The 17609-nt window shown below is 41.5% G+C and overlaps 1 protein-coding gene across 22 annotated transcripts in view; it reads left to right on the forward strand.

The window, feature by feature from the left end:
- Positions 1–17609, forward strand: part of PTK2 (protein tyrosine kinase 2) — a 190250-nt gene that overhangs the window by 86483 nt on the left and 86158 nt on the right. For all 22 annotated transcript variants that reach the window (XM_088050960.1, XM_088050955.1, XM_088050950.1 and 19 more), the window contains 2 exons: positions 8049–8215; positions 14179–14266. In XM_088050960.1, coding sequence (XP_087907086.1) covers positions 8049–8215; positions 14179–14266 — 255 coding nt within the window. The remainder of the gene's footprint in view (positions 1–8048; positions 8216–14178; positions 14267–17609) is intronic.

Consider the following 17609-nt stretch of genomic DNA (forward strand, 5'->3'; position numbering starts at 1 on the left):
ATTTGGTTGGAGATCCAGTTTGTGGTGTAGGAATGGAAAGACCCTGTAGTGCAAAGGTCTGCGATTCAAATGCTGTCCTGGTTAAGACACGTGTTTCATCTGGCAGCTGTGTCAGCTTCCTTCTTGCTGTTTGTTTTCTCTGTGCTGGCATAGGTGCTGTGACCGTTTTGGCAAACTCAATCCACGTTAAAATGAATGATTGTTTTGCTGCTGTTTCAAATCCAGATCAGTTCTGTAATCTTGTTAGCTGCATTGTCTTGCAGACTGACACAGCTGAGAAGACTGGGGGGAGAAAGGAAATGCCTGTTTATGCTGGCACCATGCTGCTGCTGCACCATGAGGGGAATAGAGTATTAAAGCCTTATTGATGAACATCCCTTATCATCCACAGCAGCATTCCTGGTTTCCAAGCATTTCCTAAGAAGGATATTGTCTGTTCTGAAAAAGGACAAGAAGCGTGTCAGTCCAACCTCGGTTCCAGGTGTGATTCCACCTGCTCACCTCCAAGTCTCTCCCTCTTTTTCAAACCCATGTTATTTAGAGCCAATATCTGGACAAAAGGTGCCACACATCTACAGTGGATACTCTGGAGCAGATCTGGGCTGCATGATACTGATTCTGACTGACTGATAGGTAGGCAGTAGTTGAACTCACTGCTACTGAATCGTGGAAGGGCCAGATGTGCTCTATTGCTGCTCAGTTCCTCCCAAGCCAGAAGCTTGAGGAGTTGTAGGAGAATGGGCATGGGTGGAGCAGCTCTGGTGTATCTACTACAATCTTTAAAGGATATGCAAATATATTAATTGGATAAGATTTTTATCTACTGGGTTTCTTTTTTAAAATAGATTCCTACTAGATTTGAAATAGATTCTTACTAGATTTAGTAACAGGAAGAGCAGCTTGGTCACACAAAGTTCTGTGGAAAGAGGCTATGAGCACTGGCAGGAGTCAAAGCTGGGTTAGTATTTTTGGTGAAGTCAGCTCTTTACAGCAATAGCTGCATATTCAAATCTCATTTCTGCATGTGTACAGTGATATATGTGCTTTGAGGCAGTGGAGCTATTTGATGTATAGAAGCAGACTGGAGTGCAGTGGTTCAAAAATCAAATAGATGTGTGTAAAAATGTATAAAATCATTCCTGGTCTAGTATAAGAGCTAGAAAACTGGTGCAATTTACCTTTTTTCCTTCCTTTTTGCTGCTGTGTGCCTGCATGAATTGTACCAGATAACAATGCATGGTTGTATGGTTATTTTGTAGCTGCCTCCCTTCTGAGAACCTGAAAAAGGTTCAGAATTATGGATCTTGACTTGTAAACAGAATGGTGTATGGTATGGTGATAATCAGTATACTAAGACAAAAGTACCCCTGGGCTTTAGAATGCCTGTTCACTTGTGCAAAGTACTTGTGATGCCCTTAGATGAGGCACACATGCAAAAAAACATTTTAAACCTAATGTAAATAGCCCTTTGACATTTTTCTGAAAATATCTGGATCTGTAGATGGCTTCAAGTCAACGTCTTGCATCAGTGTTTAACTGTACAAAAACTGGACCCAGGGGGGCTCTTAGACTTTGCAAGTGCATCTGAGGATAGGGAGTAGTAAAATATAGAATCACAGAAAAATCTGGGTTAGAAAGGACATTTAAAGGTTATCTATTCCAGCCCTGCTGCAACAATCAGGGACATTCTCAACTGGATCAGGTTGCTCAGAGCCAAGTCTAACCTGGCCTTGAGTGTTTCCAGTGGTGGGGAATCCACCACATCTCTGGGCAGCCTGCTCCAGTATTTTACCCCCCCTCATTGTGAAAAAGCTTCTTCATAGCACCTAACCTAAATGTACTCTCTTTCCATTTAAAGCCATATGCTTGTATCCTATCACTTCATACTCTCGAATTAAGTCCCCGTCCAGCTCTCTTGGAGCCCCTTTAGGCCTTGGAAGGGGCTCTAAATTCTCCCTGGAGCTTCTCTTCTGCAGGCTTAGCAGCCCCAACTCTCAGTCTGGCTCCATGGGGGAGCTTCTCAATCTCTCTGATGGTCTTGGTGCTTCCTCTGGACTTGATCCAACAGCTCTATGTCCTACCTGTGCTTGCACCCAGAGCTGGATGCAGCTCTGCAGGTGGGGTCTCACCAGAGGGAGCAGAGGGGCAGGATTCCCTCGCTTGCCTTGCTGCCCATACTGCTTTGAATGTTAAACTTCTAGAAAACTAAATTTATTGTCAGCTTTTAAAACAGCATTGCTTTTATTTGGGAAGTGTGCAGTAGGATCAGAAAAATGCTGATTAATCCAAGAAGACTGGAAAGCAGGGCTGTACCAGCTCTGCTCTGTCAGTGCTGTCAGTGTGTGCTTGCAAGGTTCCTTGTGGAATTCTGTGTGGGTGTGGAGAGGTATTTGGGATGACAGATCTGAGTATGGCTTGAATATGAAAGCTCGGAGGCATTTGAGTGGATGTCTTACTTGAGCTGAAGTGTCTGTGTGCTGGAAAGGTGACAGAATCCTGGCCACCAGGACAGCCTGTGTTCAGGCTGTGGTTTCAGTATGAACTTGTTGGGCTTCAGGGGCAGAGTTCTTGTGCAGGCTCATCACTTTCCCAGTCTTGCTTATCATATGATACACAAATGCGTTTGCTGGATAAGCGCAGTAATGAGGAAAAGAGGAATGTGGGCTTTTTGCTTTGACTGTCAGACATAGTGTTGTCAGAGAACAGCCCAGATTTTGGTGTAGTGAGCACATTCTAGGGTTCTCCTTTATGGAAATTATAAATTAATTTTCATCAGACCTTTGCCATTTACTTTTGTTGAGCTTTTCATTTAAGTCCCCCATATAAATCTGTCGTCAGGAGTTACAATACTTGATATATAAATAGTGTTTGACATATTTGAAGTGATGCATAAACATTAGCATGCTGTGCCTGTGTCAGAGTTGCTACTTAAAGACTTTTTCTGGTGCAAGAAACTTTCCCCTTCCTACTAAATAAGGAAATTAGGTTTGTAGTCACACTGGGAGTATATTATTCAATTTATTCGTAGTAGCACATCAATCTTCTTAATTTACAAGCAAGCAATTCATTTTCACTCATTTACAGAAGTGAAGTATTATTGATATATATTGGGAGAGCCAAGGGTACTGTGTGCCTTGCGACCTTTCTCTGGTTGATTTTTCAGAATTCTTCTAAATATACTGTGCTATAAATTTTATTTTTGGGCACATTCTCCTAATTTAGGGTAAATATTAATCTATTTTTTAAATTAGCTGTGATGCATATCTGTGGGTTTATTAGACAAATGTGTAAAAAAGCTATCCAGTTTTCTACCTATAGAGAAAGCTTTTTCGTCTTCTTGCTGGGGTAAACGGAGGGAAAGGTCACTTATCCCTTGCCTGTTATTGATAGGAAATTCCTCTGAAGGCTTCCCATGTCTCTTGCTCAGCTGTACTAGTCTATTTTATGTTAAGGATGTAAATGTCAGCTTCAGAAACTTAATTAAAATCGATGTGATTATGGTAAACCACATTGAAGTGGCAGATGATTGTGTGACTGCCTTGCAATTGTAGGGAGCTGCCAACAGACACATGAAAACTCCTCATGGAAATTTATATTCATGCAGGGATCCCCTGTACCCAAAGTGAAATCTTTTTCTGGACTAGGTTTCTGCAGAAGTCAAGCCCCCTCCAACAGGGATTTCTAGCTGTGATGAATTTGAGGTCAGAAGTTTGTTGTGCAGGTTGAAACTGATGGTCTTTATTTGTTTTTTTCCACTCAGCAATCCATCTCAGGAGCTTCCTGAGCTGAAACAGTGGTTGCAGTAGAGTCTGGAGAGATTTCAGATTTCTTTGGCTGTGCTTCCAGCTAAAAGATTGTGGTGACATGTCTCAGCAGGATGCTGTAGTTGCTATTGTGAGGTGGTTAAGCAGTTAAGTTGTTTGTCTGGAAACTTCTGATTAAGCATTCTCATCACTGCTACAGAGACCATTGGGCTGCTTTGGCAGGGCTCCTCACAGAGCCACTGTGGAAAGCACAGAGGCTGTCACCCATCCTGGAGTGATGGCAGTGGTTTTGTCGGACACTCCAGGCGTCTCCACTGGGTCTGTGGAGGTTGCCCAGGACCTGAGGAGACTCAACATGTTATTTACTGCTGATGGGAGTTAAATGCACTGACCTGATGCTGGCTACAGTGCCAGTGCAAGCCTTGGGGATTCATCTTGGACTGTTTGGAAAGAGCAGCCAGGGCTGGGGCAAGCCCCTGTGGCTGAATGAGCCTCCCTGTTCTGTGCTGGCTTCTCCTGATGGGACGTGTGGCTCTAAATGTTTTAAAATTCAAATCCTCTGATTTATTAATAAAAAACTATGTAAGCAAATAGATGTTTTACTAGAGATTGCAAACCAGTCATTTTGAGTGTCTTAATCACCATGTCTCCTTATTTCTCCATTTTTTGGTGGTGACTGTGGGTTGATAGCACCTGGAATGAGCTCTGCAGCTTTCCTAAACAGCAGTGAAGGAGAAGCACTTCATGTGTTTATTTCATATAAAGTACCACTTCTTCCTTCCTGACAGTACATGGCTTTTTAGAATATATTTTCCAACACTTGCACTTGACCTCCTATGCACCCATTCTGCTGTCTCTTTAGTGTTTGTGCTTTTCCTTGAGTTGCAGCATGTATTAATAGTTGCTAATTATTTTCTTGGGCTGTGACAACTACCTCTCTGTGTACCTCTCCCTTCTTGCATAAATCAGAAAATATATGTATTTTGATTTTTGATTCTGTGATAAGTTTAGACTTGATTGATGATACAGAAAAGACAGAGGCTTAAAATCTTGCTCGATTTTGGTGGGAATTAGGACATCTGACTTCTTCAGTCCTTTTGAAATTGCAGACTGAAGACTAGAGAGGGCTGTGATGTCCATCTTGATTCTTTCCTGAGTAAGCACTAATAGTTTCAGTGAGCCTTATGCATCAGTAGTCTCAGTAGTTCATGGCTGTAGATAATTTTACCATAATTTTTTCCATTCCAAAGCCATTTCTTATCACAGCAGGCATAACTATCATCTAAGAACATGTACCTCCATTTTCATTATAAACTGACAGTGTCAGAGATGAGGGGAGGGATGGATTTCCAAAACGTAATGCTGTATGTTATATGCTTTGTGCAGGGTGCAGGAAGAGATGAAAATTATTTAATCTCTTCTGTTTGCATATAGAAAAGCTGGCAGCATTCCCTTTGGATGAGAGCTCGCCTGCCAAAATGTTAGGCTTTACTAACTAAGCAGAGCTTGTCCTTTGGGTGAAGAAGAGGTTAAATATGCCTGCCTCTTTTGAGAATACTTGGTGGCGGTGAGTGTTTCCAGGGATACAGGCAACTGTTCTCTTTTGTAGTTTGTGATACAGAGACAAAAGAGACCTTCTCAAATGCAGACAAGAAACAAACTTAAACCATTTGCATTTAATGCAGATTTAAAACGTTCACTGACCTGATAATAGACCTTTGGAATTGCTGGGGAAGGATGCAAAAAGTGAACTGCTTTAAGAGGAGACAAGATGAGTAATTGGAAGAGTTTCACTGAGGGCTGATGAATGACAGAAGCAATGCTTGGCTTGGGAAATCCACTGGGATAAAAATAGTCTGAGGTTAGGAGAGCACTTGGGGGAAGTGTTCCTGTCGAGCACTTGGAGGAAGTGTTCCTGTGTGCTTTCCTGGTGTTGCCTCATCCCTTGGCACCCATCTGTGGCCCCTCCAGTTCCTCCTTGAGTTGTTTTAGTGAGATGCCTGCAGGGAGCTGCTCGTTTGCATCAGACCTTTGTCCTGGCAGCTCGGGCACCTTCTGACTGTTGGGACAGGCTGTGGCTGGTGAATCTGTGGTGCTGGCAGCTGCTTGAAAGCTTGGATTTGCCCAGAGTGTTGTGAAATTTCCCTCCCACACAATATCATCCTCTGCAAGCCTCCGGCTTGCTTTGCTGCTGCTGTCTATCTTCCTTGAGGTCTGGGCTCGCCATCCACTTAGCACTGGTTGTCCAACCTGAGGGCATGGGAGACAAGGGACATTTGGGCCACTGCAGGTTCTGAACCAAAAAGATGCTTCTGAGGATGCTCACATTGTTGCTCTCAGACACAGGGTCCTGTTGGGCTTGATGGAACCTCTTCTAACTCGGTCTCCATAAACTTACTAAACGTGGCTCATGTTTCCTTCCTGTAGGCTTGAAAGAATTTTGTTTTACATTCCTCTGTACTGTGTTGCTTCTGAAAGATTATTTAAAGGTTGCAGTTTGAGGAGATGTGTGAGCTGATTTAACAGCTTGATATCACCTCACCAGCAGCATGATTCCACTCCTACATGTGTCATCTTCCCCCTCTATTCAGATTTAGTGCTTTCTTAATTCTCTTCTTGCTGTTAGTTTTCTGCTTGCTTAATTTGCAGAATCAGGCTTTTAAACAATTTCTTCAGGCTATAAAACAATAAATTTTGGGAAGCAATCACAGAGTCATTTAGGTTGGGAAAGACTGCTTAGGTCATCATATCCAGCTATGAACCCAGCACCATGACCAAGTTCACCACTAAACAGTGTCCTCAAGTGCCACATCCACATGGTTTTTGAGCACTTCAAGGCATGATGACTCCACCACTTCCACAGGCCAGCCAGTTCCAAGGCTTTTACCCTTTCAGTGAAGAAATTGTTCTTAATACCCAATCTAAACCTCCCTTGGTGTAGCTTGAGGCCATTTCATCTCATCCTGTCCCTGTTCCCTGGGAGAAGAATCTGACCCCCACCTGACTTTACCTTCCTGTCAGGGAGCTGAGGAGACTATTAAATGTCCCCCCTGAGCCTCTTTTTCTCCAGGCTGGGCCCCCCTCAGCTGCTTCCCACCAGACTTAGGCCCCAGACCCACAGTGTCATCCTATAGAAAACCCCCTCACCTAACTCACTCCAGAAGGCCACTTCTGGCTCCTGTAGAGCTTCCACTGGTTATGTGTTGTTTTGGTGGAATTCTGAGCAAGAATCAGCAATTTGTGTATCTCTGCATGCATCTCTGTGTGTGTGTGTGTGTGTGTGTGTGTACCTGTATGAGTGTTTTCAGTAGGAAATTTTCAGACCAATTTTCAGTAGGAAATTACAGGCACAGAAGCAAAGGCCTGTGAATGCCTGAGAGAAGTGTCTGGGAACAGCGATAGCCCCTGCTCCTGCTGAGCTCCTGCAGCAGGGATCTGCTGCCTTGCAGAGACACACAGCTTCCCTTTGAGGGCTTGTGAGGCAGCAGTGGAGCTCCTGCTGGCTCCCTAGTGGGGATAAGAGCAGGACAGCCTGGCACGCTGCACTGAAAGGTTGCTTATCCCTGCTCCAGTACCACATTGGATTTTTAGTTACTGCACGTCAGTCCTTTCTGATGTCTGACACGGCAATCTGCTATGGGTTTGTGTAAAAGGTTCCTTTCTTGGGCAAGAGATCCTCAAACTCTGAAATTTACCTCAGGGCAAACAACATTTGTTGTGTTTGAGAATGTTCCCAAAAAATTGTCGCTTGCCTGGTTTTATAAGGGATCTCTGCTGAATCTCAAATGAGTCAGGGAAGGAGGGGGAAGGAAACCAAGGGGCTGTGTGTGTGACCTATGAAATCCTGGCTGTTGGGGCACTAATGAGGATGAAAGTCCAGGATGATTTTCTGGTTCTTGATGGAGAGCAACTTTTAAAGGCTGCTGGTGTTGTTTTTTTTTTAAACTAATATATCTTGCTTTCATCCACAAACCTGCTTTTGAAATTTTGGCTTTTATGTTACTCTAATTTTACATAGAGGAAATACTGGCCTAAATCTGATAAGATGCATAGAACATATTAACTGATGTTTACTGAAGTCATACTGGTAAAACTTGAGCAATTGTAACTGGTTGTGTGAAAGAGTAGCTTACAATAAAATGTATTTAGTATTTTTAATAAAGTTGCTACCTATGTGCTGCTTAGTATTTTGTGTAGGGTATTACATGATAATATTTAAGATTTAAAAAATACATATTTATTGTATTTTACAGCTTGTAAGGAGTTTGTGTTTCTCTGTTTTAGGGCATAATTCAGAAGATCGTGGACTGTCACAAGGTGAAAAATGTGGCCTGCTATGGGTTACGGCTCAGTCACCTGCAGTCTGAGGAAGTTCACTGGCTGCACCTGGACATGGGGGTGTCCAATGTGAGAGAGAAATTTGAACTAGCCCACCCTCCAGAAGAATGGAAGTAAGAGTATAAGTCTGTTCAATGTCAGTCATATGAGTCTTCCTACCTTGTCATTAAGAATACTCTGTAATTTGGTTTACTAAAAACTTCTTGTAATGGAATAGAGCTGGTGGAATAGGGAGAAATAAATCCACCAAACTTCTTGCTGTGAGCAATGTTTTGTTTGCTTTGAAGGGGTTTTTGTTGTTTTAAGGAATTTCCTGCAAACTGAAGAGAAACCTGGGATTTAGAGGAAGCATGAAATAGGAAATCTCCTAATCATTTGTGCTGAAATCTGCAAGTTTTGTCATACTTGAAAATTTTAGGATGGGAATGCTATTCCTAGTTGAGGTATAAGCACATAGCTGCAATTTTGAAAGGATAAATCTTGTTCTTTAAATAAAGCCAAAAGGCTATTGTTAAGTACTGGTTGAACTTATCTATAGACTGATTAGGAGAAATGTGATTTGAAAAGAGTGAAATACAGTCAAAAATCATTTTATCCCTCTGCTGTTACGAAACTTCTCAGTTGTTAAACTTATATTGAGGCCCACAGCAATAAGTGATATCTGCCTTCCTTCTGACTGTGATATTCTTAAATTATACCAGTAGCAATGAACAGTAGAAAGATAACTGCAGAATTTTTGGGGTTTTTCATAGCCTGGGCACATTTGCTAAGGTTTTTTGTAATGCTGGTTAGTTGATGAAAGGAAGTGGCATGACCTAAGTATCTTCAGCTTTTTAGGAGGGTAAACTGGTGGTGCCTGCTCAGGAGAGGAAGTAAGGAAACTGTCCACTTTCTTGGTAGAAAGACAAGAGGAAACTAAAATTTATTTGCAGAAAGACACGGTAGTTTACTAGTGAAAATGGGGAGCTCAGAGTTGGAAAATACCGATAAACCAAATAGAGATTAAACCAAAGAATAGATTACTGTGGTTGCTCGTTCATTGCAGCAGCATTGTGCATCTCTTTCTGTGGTTTATCTTCATAACCACAATCTGTGCAGAAGTTGCTTGTTATTTCAGAGGCTGCACGTACCTTCTGCAAAATTATTGTAAATAGTCTATACTTAATGTCTTGCAAATGGAGTTATTATAGTCTAGCAGATGTCACATATGGAAATCTTCAGTCTGTAAATTCTCTTTAGGGTCCTGGTTTCAACAAATTCCACAAATTCAAAGAAACCAGCAATGTTTAGAACCTGTGTTTCAGGAATGTTGCATATTCTCTTCTTTGTATGTTTCATATTTTTGTTTCTGTGATCTAAACGGGCATTTTCCCTCACAAGAAAATTTTCATTGATAATATTGTGAAATCACAGCTTAGAAAGGAGAAGATTCCTGAGTCCTTTCCATGGTAGTGGTGCTATCATGTGGTGGATGAGATGTGAATAATTTATGCTGCGGAAATTTGTTGCCTAGTGTATCAATGTCAGTTCCATTTTTATAAGGCAGTACAACTTGTGTGGTACACATTGCAGAACACATTTAATTGGTTTTAAAAACAAAGTTAGATATTGTTTTGAAGCTTGTGGAAAGGAATTGTATAAAATGCTCATGAAAGAGCTATGATAAGGTGTAAATTATTCAATACCTTTCCAAGTGTCATTTAATGTGTTATCAAATACATGCAGCCTGACATACCTTTTAAACCCGGAGAGATTTGCTGTGCATAATCAAAATGCTGCTGTCATATTTGTAATGCCATAACACAAAGTGTCTAAGATCATATGACAGTACTTGTAGAAATATTTAGATTACCAAAGGGGAAGTAGTCTTTGAATGGTTCTTAAATTAAAAGCTTCCTATAGTGTTAGTAAACCACTAAATACATCATGTGGTTATTTTATATTTATCATCCAAATTAAAGGGTTGTGTATTCACAGTGTTCAGAAATTACATCTTGGAATTCTTATGGAGTAATCCAGGTACTAGAAGTTACGGATTGTCAGTAGGTTGCACACGAAAGTTAACAGAATAAAATCCATCACCCAGCAGGATGAGCCAGGGATAGCAGGATGTGGGGCTCTTAAATCATAGATAACACCGACCCTCATCATTTTGTGTAATACTACTAAGCCTTGAACAGCAGGCACAGCTGCTGTCCTTCATGTCTCCAAAAAACTGCTGTATGCCAGAGCTCTGTTCCTTTTGCTGGTATTTCGTGTCACACAAAAGAAATATCAAAGAGGTTCACATAACAAGTCGTGTGTTGGAACACCCTGTTCCCCACAGGGCAGACACCTCCTAGCTCTGCAGTTTGGGTTTGTAAAGCAGGTCCCTGTAACCAGGTGACATCCATGCTGTGGCTCTGACAGATGGGAGACACCCCAGTGCTCAGCAGTCCTGGACTGTGAGTTTTGGTAGCTGTGATACAAAAGCCCTGGCAAAGATAAAGATACAAGGCTAGATCACCTGTGGGATGGTTTAATGAGTTGACCAAGTTGATCTAAAAGGTCTGTCCCTCTCCTCACTGCACTCTGGCTTCCAGTTTCCAGTGCTTTTCCTTTCCTTCTTTGAGCCCTAATACCTCTATAAGCCTTCTATAAGTTGATGCAGTTCATTAAACTCGCACAAGACTTCCCCTTTGTGTGCCCTCTTGGTTCTCATCTTCTCTGTTCTGGTTACTTTTCTGTTGATGTGAACTGATTCAGAACCTGCTGGAGGCAGGGTTGGGACTGGCAAGATTATTTCTTTCAGTGTCACAAATTATTGTGACACTGAAATCTGTGATCCAGCTGAGAGTTGGATCACCCTTTCTTTTTTGGCTCCACCAGCTGCCCTGGTAGTGCTTGTTACTGACAGGGAAGCTCCCAGACCGGCTCAGTGGTGTTCACTCTGCTGTGGATGGGTCACTTCACTGTACAGCTTGTGAACTCTGTTGATGCCCACCTTTGTGAGGTGTGTCAGAGTGCTGCTGTGCCCCAGTAGAGGGCAAGGAGACTGCAAGGAGATTGGTGATCTTCCAGGAATAATTCATCAAACGTAAGGGGAGTGATCATCAGCTGAGACACTTGCTCCAAAAGCAGACCTGGTTTCTGAGAAAGGAACATGTCATCCTTGTCAGCTGGCTGCATTTCAAAGACAGTAAATTTAGAGGATATTGAAAATTGAGCCCATCCTTGAGTTGGCCTTTGCAAGTCGGCTTCCTCATTCCCACAGAAGATTAGGTTATAAATAGGTAATGAAGGTCACACATGGTGACTGTCCCAGCTGAGCTGCTTTGCCTTACCTGATTTCCTCATGAGATCCTGTTGCAAAAAGCAGCACTTTCATGGCTGATCAGTTAAGGCGACACATCCCTGTAAAGGAGAGAGATTGATTTTCTTCAGTTTGGTTTTTGGTTTGTTTTTTTTTTTTTTAGTCCCAGAGAGTAATGGTGTTCTGCATCCTAGAATCACAGAATTGTGATTCTAAGGTCATCAAGCCCTACAGTTAACCCAGCTGTGCTAAGGCCACTACGGAAACCATGTCCCCAAATGCCACATCTGTTTGTCCTTTAAATCCCTCCAGGCATGTGATTTCACCACTTCCCTGAGAATTTGCTTCCAGTCTTCGATAGCCCATGGAGAAATTTGTTCTGATAGCGAATATCCAATTTTCTGATCTATAATTCAGTGTAAACCTTACCTGGTGCAACTTGTGATGGTTTCCTCTTGTCCTATCTCTTGTTACTTAGGAGAGCCTCACCCCTACCGAGCTACACTCTTCTGTCAGGGAGTTGTAGAGAGTGATAAGGTCTCCCCTGAGCCTCCTTTACTTCCTCTGCTGCTCCTCACTATATTTGTGCTCTGGGGGAGATTTAGGGAGAATATTAGGAAAAATTTCTTAATGGAAAGTCTTGTCAAGCACTAGAACAGGCTGCCCAGGGAGGCAGTAGAGTATCCATCCTTGATGTGTTTGAAAGTGTTCCAAAAAAAGTGTGAATCTGGGACTTGAGGACACTGTTTAATGGTGAACATTGTGTTGGTGCTGGGTTGAAGGTTGGACTTGAAGATCTTAAAGGTCTTTTTCAACCATAATGATTCTGTCATTCTATGAAGCACTGGATAAAAGAGCCCCCAAAAAGGAAGGAAGGAAGTATTTTTTTTTTTTACACAGACTTGTTTTATTCCATGTCAGTCTCTGCAGTTTTGTTCAGCACTAGATTTTAGTGGCTGTGGCAGAATAAAAAAGAGGAGAGTCTCTGCTTTTCTGTGCCTGGATAGTGTGTGCTCATAGTGCCTTCTCTCCCTGACACAAATACCTGGAGGTACAACTTGGCTGATACCTAAATTTTAGTGAATTAAGTGAAATTAGTTATCTGCTGGGGATCATGAAATGTAAAGGTTGATCAGCAATAGAAGGTGATTCTGTGTTCATTTATATATGAGAGTAATCTGTTAGAGTTTGTCTTAACTGTGACTTTGAGTCTCTTTGTTTATCTGTGTCCTTGTGTCACAAAATGGTTTGGATTGAGAAGGATATTAAGGATCACTGACTCCAACCCCTGCTATGGGCAGGGACACCTTCTGCTGTCCCAGGTTGCTCTAAGCCCCATTCAGCCTGGCCTTGAACACTTCCAGGGATGGGCCAGCCACAGCTTCTCTGTGTGCCACCACACTCAGTAAAACATTTCTTCCTTATATCCAGTGTAACTCTACTCTGTCAGGTGTTCTCAGCCTCTCCCACATTTCACTCTTTAATTTAACATGTTTTCTGTGCACAGGAATTATGAAATACATTGCCATACTAGAACAAGACATCATTCTAATATTCCCAAAACTTTTTCCTTATTTTAATGGTTTATTACAGGACAGTGTGTTTTCAATTAATTCAAAGTAAATAAGGATATTGCAACTTCTGCTTGCAGTGGAAACATGGGCAGCACGTACCCCTAGTAAATTTTTACCAAATCCCTATGTAAATCTTGATTACAGGCAGCCAAATCACTTGCTGAAAAGAGGTTCTTGTCCTGCTGAAACCAACAGATTGAAATGTTGTAATATTTGCTCTTATCATGAGCAGATTGTTAAATATACTTACTTTGGGAAGTACCATTAAGAGTGTTAGTTAGGATATGTGGTGTTGGCACAGCCCAAGGGATGGAGACATTCATTATCAGGCTTTCATTGAAGGAATGTGTCAGAGAAGGAAGCAAACAGTCTGTGTCAAATACTGTGGGCTGTTAGCACAGGACAAGCAATAATACTAAATTTAGGGATTGAAAGCAGAAGTTTACAACAGGAAATATTACTAAATTTAGGGGCTGAATGCAGAAGTTAAGGTTTGAGAAGGGATACAGATTAGGTGTAGGTCATGGGTCAAGGCTCACTCTGAATTTCCCTCACTTCTGGTGTACACTTACCTTAAAAAATATGACTGTCAGGTTCAAAACCGTTTGGCTTTTGCATATGTCTAGATGATGAATAGAGGAGCAGGAAACCTTTTTACAAAGAAAACCTGTCAAAACCTATGGAAAATCCAGAGGTGAATATTGATCAGAGGTGAGTGTTGATCAGAGAAGGAGCCGAGTCCTGTTCCTTGTTCTCATGTAGGATGTGGCTCCCTGGTGAGTGACACTGTTTGTCGCTCCTGGAGCAGCAGGATCAGCGTTTTAAGTCCCTGCTTGTGAGAAGCAGAGATAAAAGCTGTTGCCAGGGGTCATGTCAGTGCTTCTGGCAGCTCATCTGTTGTCACCTAACTGGGGCCTCCCTTGCCATGGATCTGGAGCTTATCTGCTTCAAGTCCTGATGCTTTGGTCCTTTCTGTAGCTCTGAGTAGGCAGCAGGGCTCTAAGTTAGCTTCTGTTAAAAAGGTCCTTTGTGAACATCTCCATGAAATGTCAGTTACAGATAAATTCCAGCTTAGTTCTCTTGAGTAATCAAAAAGGAAATTTTCCCTTAGTTTTCTAAGTTTCTTTTGAGTTTATTCATATTTTTAAGAATGTTGAGAGGAAATCTTAATTTTAATTTTGCTCAGCAGCCTCTTTTTCTTGTTCTTCAGATATGAATTGAGAATTCGGTATTTGCCAAAAGGATTTCTAAACCAGTTCACTGAGGACAAGCCAACTCTAAATTTCTTCTATCAGCAGGTATGTTCAGTTCTTCTACTTTGTCTTTTGCTGATTTTGCTGAATTTAGAAAACTCTGGGTTTGTTTCTGTTGGTAGCATATTACTGCAGAAACAGAAAAAGGGAAAAAAATTAAGGTGTTATATATAAAGCAGAAAGGTCACAAAGTGCATAGCAACTTTCTCCTTGAGAAGTGGGGAGGAGTATGTTCCAAAAACAGGGTGATTCTGCAGGTAATAATTGTCTTAACTCAGATAAAATTGACTGTTGCTCCAGTGGCTTTTTACAGTTATTTCACACTTGATTAAACTGATGAATTTCTTTCTTTTTGCAAGTGTAAGTAAGTGACAATTTCACTACAAACCATCAAATACTTTTTCCACTCACATCCTTAGGTTATTTTCTTGGGCTTAAAATCCCTTCTGGATTACTAAAACTGCATAATAGTCAAAGTTTCTATAAATGAAGCACTAGAATCTAATTTTGTTCAGTTGAATTATTTTAATCTGCTTTTAGACTGACAAACACTAAAACCTCCTGGGGATATTTTTTAGGGGAGTCAGGACTAGAATGGTTACCCTGTATCCTAACTTCAGCAAGCACAGTTACACACACATGTTCTTGTCTTAGGTAAATTACTTTTAATTTTTTTTACTGTGTGATGCAATTTTTGTATTGATCTATGATGAAGTTGACTTCTGAAAAGACACCTGCAGTGCTTCTTTGGACTTCACATTCTAGTTTAAGTGATTTGGGTGATAAGCTTAATTAAGCCTGAAATATCTGAATTTTGGTGTGTTTTTAGTGTAATACTTCCAGGGGTTCTTGTACAGCAAAATCATGTTCCTTTTTTCCTTTAGCATCAAGGAACTTCCTTCACACTGGCTTTAAACACAAGAGATTTGTGTTTCCCATGGTACAAAAGTGGGTGATGAGCTCCAAAATAATCTCCTGAACTCCATCACTTTCCTATTTGACACCTGGCAAGCCTGCAGTGGTCTCTGGTTTCTGCCTCAGGAAACTGTTTCTTTAAAGCAAGAAGTTGGAAATGCCAGAGGAATATTTGTTAACTTCTAACTAAATTTGGATATCATTACAAACAGATACAAATGGCTCAGAATAGAAGGCTTTTTGAAGGTCATTGGGATGGATGGGCTAAGCTTGACAGCTGCCTGTATCTGACAATGCCCTGAATCCCAGTGCTGCTATAAAATGAAAATCAGAGGTTCTTGTCTCCTTGCTCTGCACACCATCCCGTTTATTTTCTCTTCCCCTTTCTTTTTTCACCTTATAGTGAGGCATTTCTGAAACCAGTTTTAAAAGTCACTGCTCTTTGTTTTTGGGTGCTGTAAGGTATTTGGGTCTCCGTTGTCATGGAAATCAGGTGCAGAACTTTCCAGAGCTGTCATTCTCTATCCATGATTCTGCTTTGCTCCATAAATTTCACTTGTCCTCTTGGATAAACTAGGACAATAACTTGTATGTGGTAAAGTGTTAAGGCAGCAGCAGTGACGTATGAAAGGAAGGCTAGAGAAGAATTTAAGCAGTAACACTGCATCATAAACCAGACCTGCAGCAGAGGGGGGGATGAAAAAACAGGAAAAGATGATTTTTTTCACATTCTGTTTCTATCTCAGTGTCATTCCTGCAACATTTTAACATCTTCATTTGCTAATCACTGCTCTCAGTCAGATGCATCATGTTGTGTGTAGGCAAGAACAACAGAAAGAACAGAACTCATACATGCATACATAGATATCCTGAGCTTTCTGCACAGAAGTAACTGCTACAGAGAAGGAGCATAGGACCCAGTTACAGAATTCTAAAAATCTGACAGAGGCAACATCGCTGTTGTCAGATTGGCTTTTCTCAGTGTAAAACTCAAAGACATTGCTCTCTTGTGTGTTACAAATGAGTAAAAAATATTTTTGTGAGGACTAGATGCCTGTGATTTTCTTGTCAGGATGAGACTGGGAACCTTATTGCTGACTTAGTAACATCCAAACACATAGTTTGTGTATTAAAAATGTATAGCAGCAAATTTAAAAGTTCATGGAGAAGGACAAGAAACATGGTTACCTCTGTCACCCATGGATTTTGGAATTGTAATGATTTTGTTGAATCTGAGTTGCAAGCCACAGTGTTGTTGAAAGTTTAAATCCTCAAATGATCTTCATCTTCTGGAAAAGTACAGAACATTTTGTAAAGATAACAAAATGTTACCTTAATAACCGTCAACAGACAGGGTTTATTCATCCAGCTCACCCAAACCACAATTATCAGGCTGTTAAACCCAAAGCTGGCACACGTTTGTGCCTTCACATGCATGACTACTCCCATTCACTTCAGTGAGTGCGCTGCCCTGTGCAAATCCGTGCATTTCAGGCTTCTCAGCTTGGGCTTGATATGTGAAATCGCTATTTTCTCCTTGATTTTTGACTGTTTTAAGGATGCTGTGACCTTTCTGTGTTTTTGAATATTCTTCATCTTCAAGAGTCTTGAACAAATCGAGAACCTGTGCCCAGAGCTGTTTGTGGCTTGACGTGCTGTGATCGTGGCGCTCGTTCTGCCATCTGCGGTGGGCGTGAGCTGCTCTTAATTGGAAGTGTAAAGCAGGGCACTTAATGAGACCTTTCATTCTGCAATCTGTACAGCCAGGGATTAAAATTAGTGTGTGGGAGCAGGGGGGAAACCACACAACTCGTTAATAACATCAGAATCAGTCCCACTAACGATGCAGTGTGGTGCCTCTTGTGCTCAGGCTGTGCTTCAGCTTTGAGGCCAGAGATGGGGAGAGGCTGATCTTTAGGTCATTCCCCTTCACTGGAGGAGCTGTGTGTTCCAGTCATGTCATTTCACATCTCATTTGAGAGCTCTGATCAACAAACTAATGCTGGAACTGTGTCTTTTTGTTTTGTTACTGCTCTCTTTGGCAGGTGTCAGAGGTAGTGGGTGGCAAGACTTCAGGGTTGTCTCTTGTCAATCTGTGGAGCATTTAGGTGGTGATTCTGCATCGACTGCATTACTCCCTTGGGCCCAACTGCTTACACTTCCAGCCAAATTAGGCAAATTGGATCCCACCCAGTGCTGTTGGAATTGTGAGGCTGAAGTATTCAAAAATCAGGAAAAGCCAGATTTATGGTTGTCTGCACAGTTGGCAGATGCTCACTGCACAGGTTTCATCTGCCAGCCTTCAGTTGTGTCCTGTCGTATTGAATACCCAAATCTGAACCAAAGTGAGCTCTAATCCCACCCACAAAACCTTAAATGTGAAGTACAGTGAAGAAAAATAGGTTTTATCAAGAAATAGCGTCCTTTGTGTGTTTGTGTATGTGTGTGTTCTGTTGACTGTTTTATAAATCTC

This window comes from Pseudopodoces humilis, chromosome 1 (assembly GCF_049639895.1).
Source record: "Pseudopodoces humilis isolate 2021_Gansu_Grassland_sample_001 chromosome 1, ASM4963989v1, whole genome shotgun sequence".
Classification (NCBI taxonomy): domain Eukaryota; kingdom Metazoa; phylum Chordata; class Aves; order Passeriformes; family Paridae; genus Pseudopodoces; species Pseudopodoces humilis.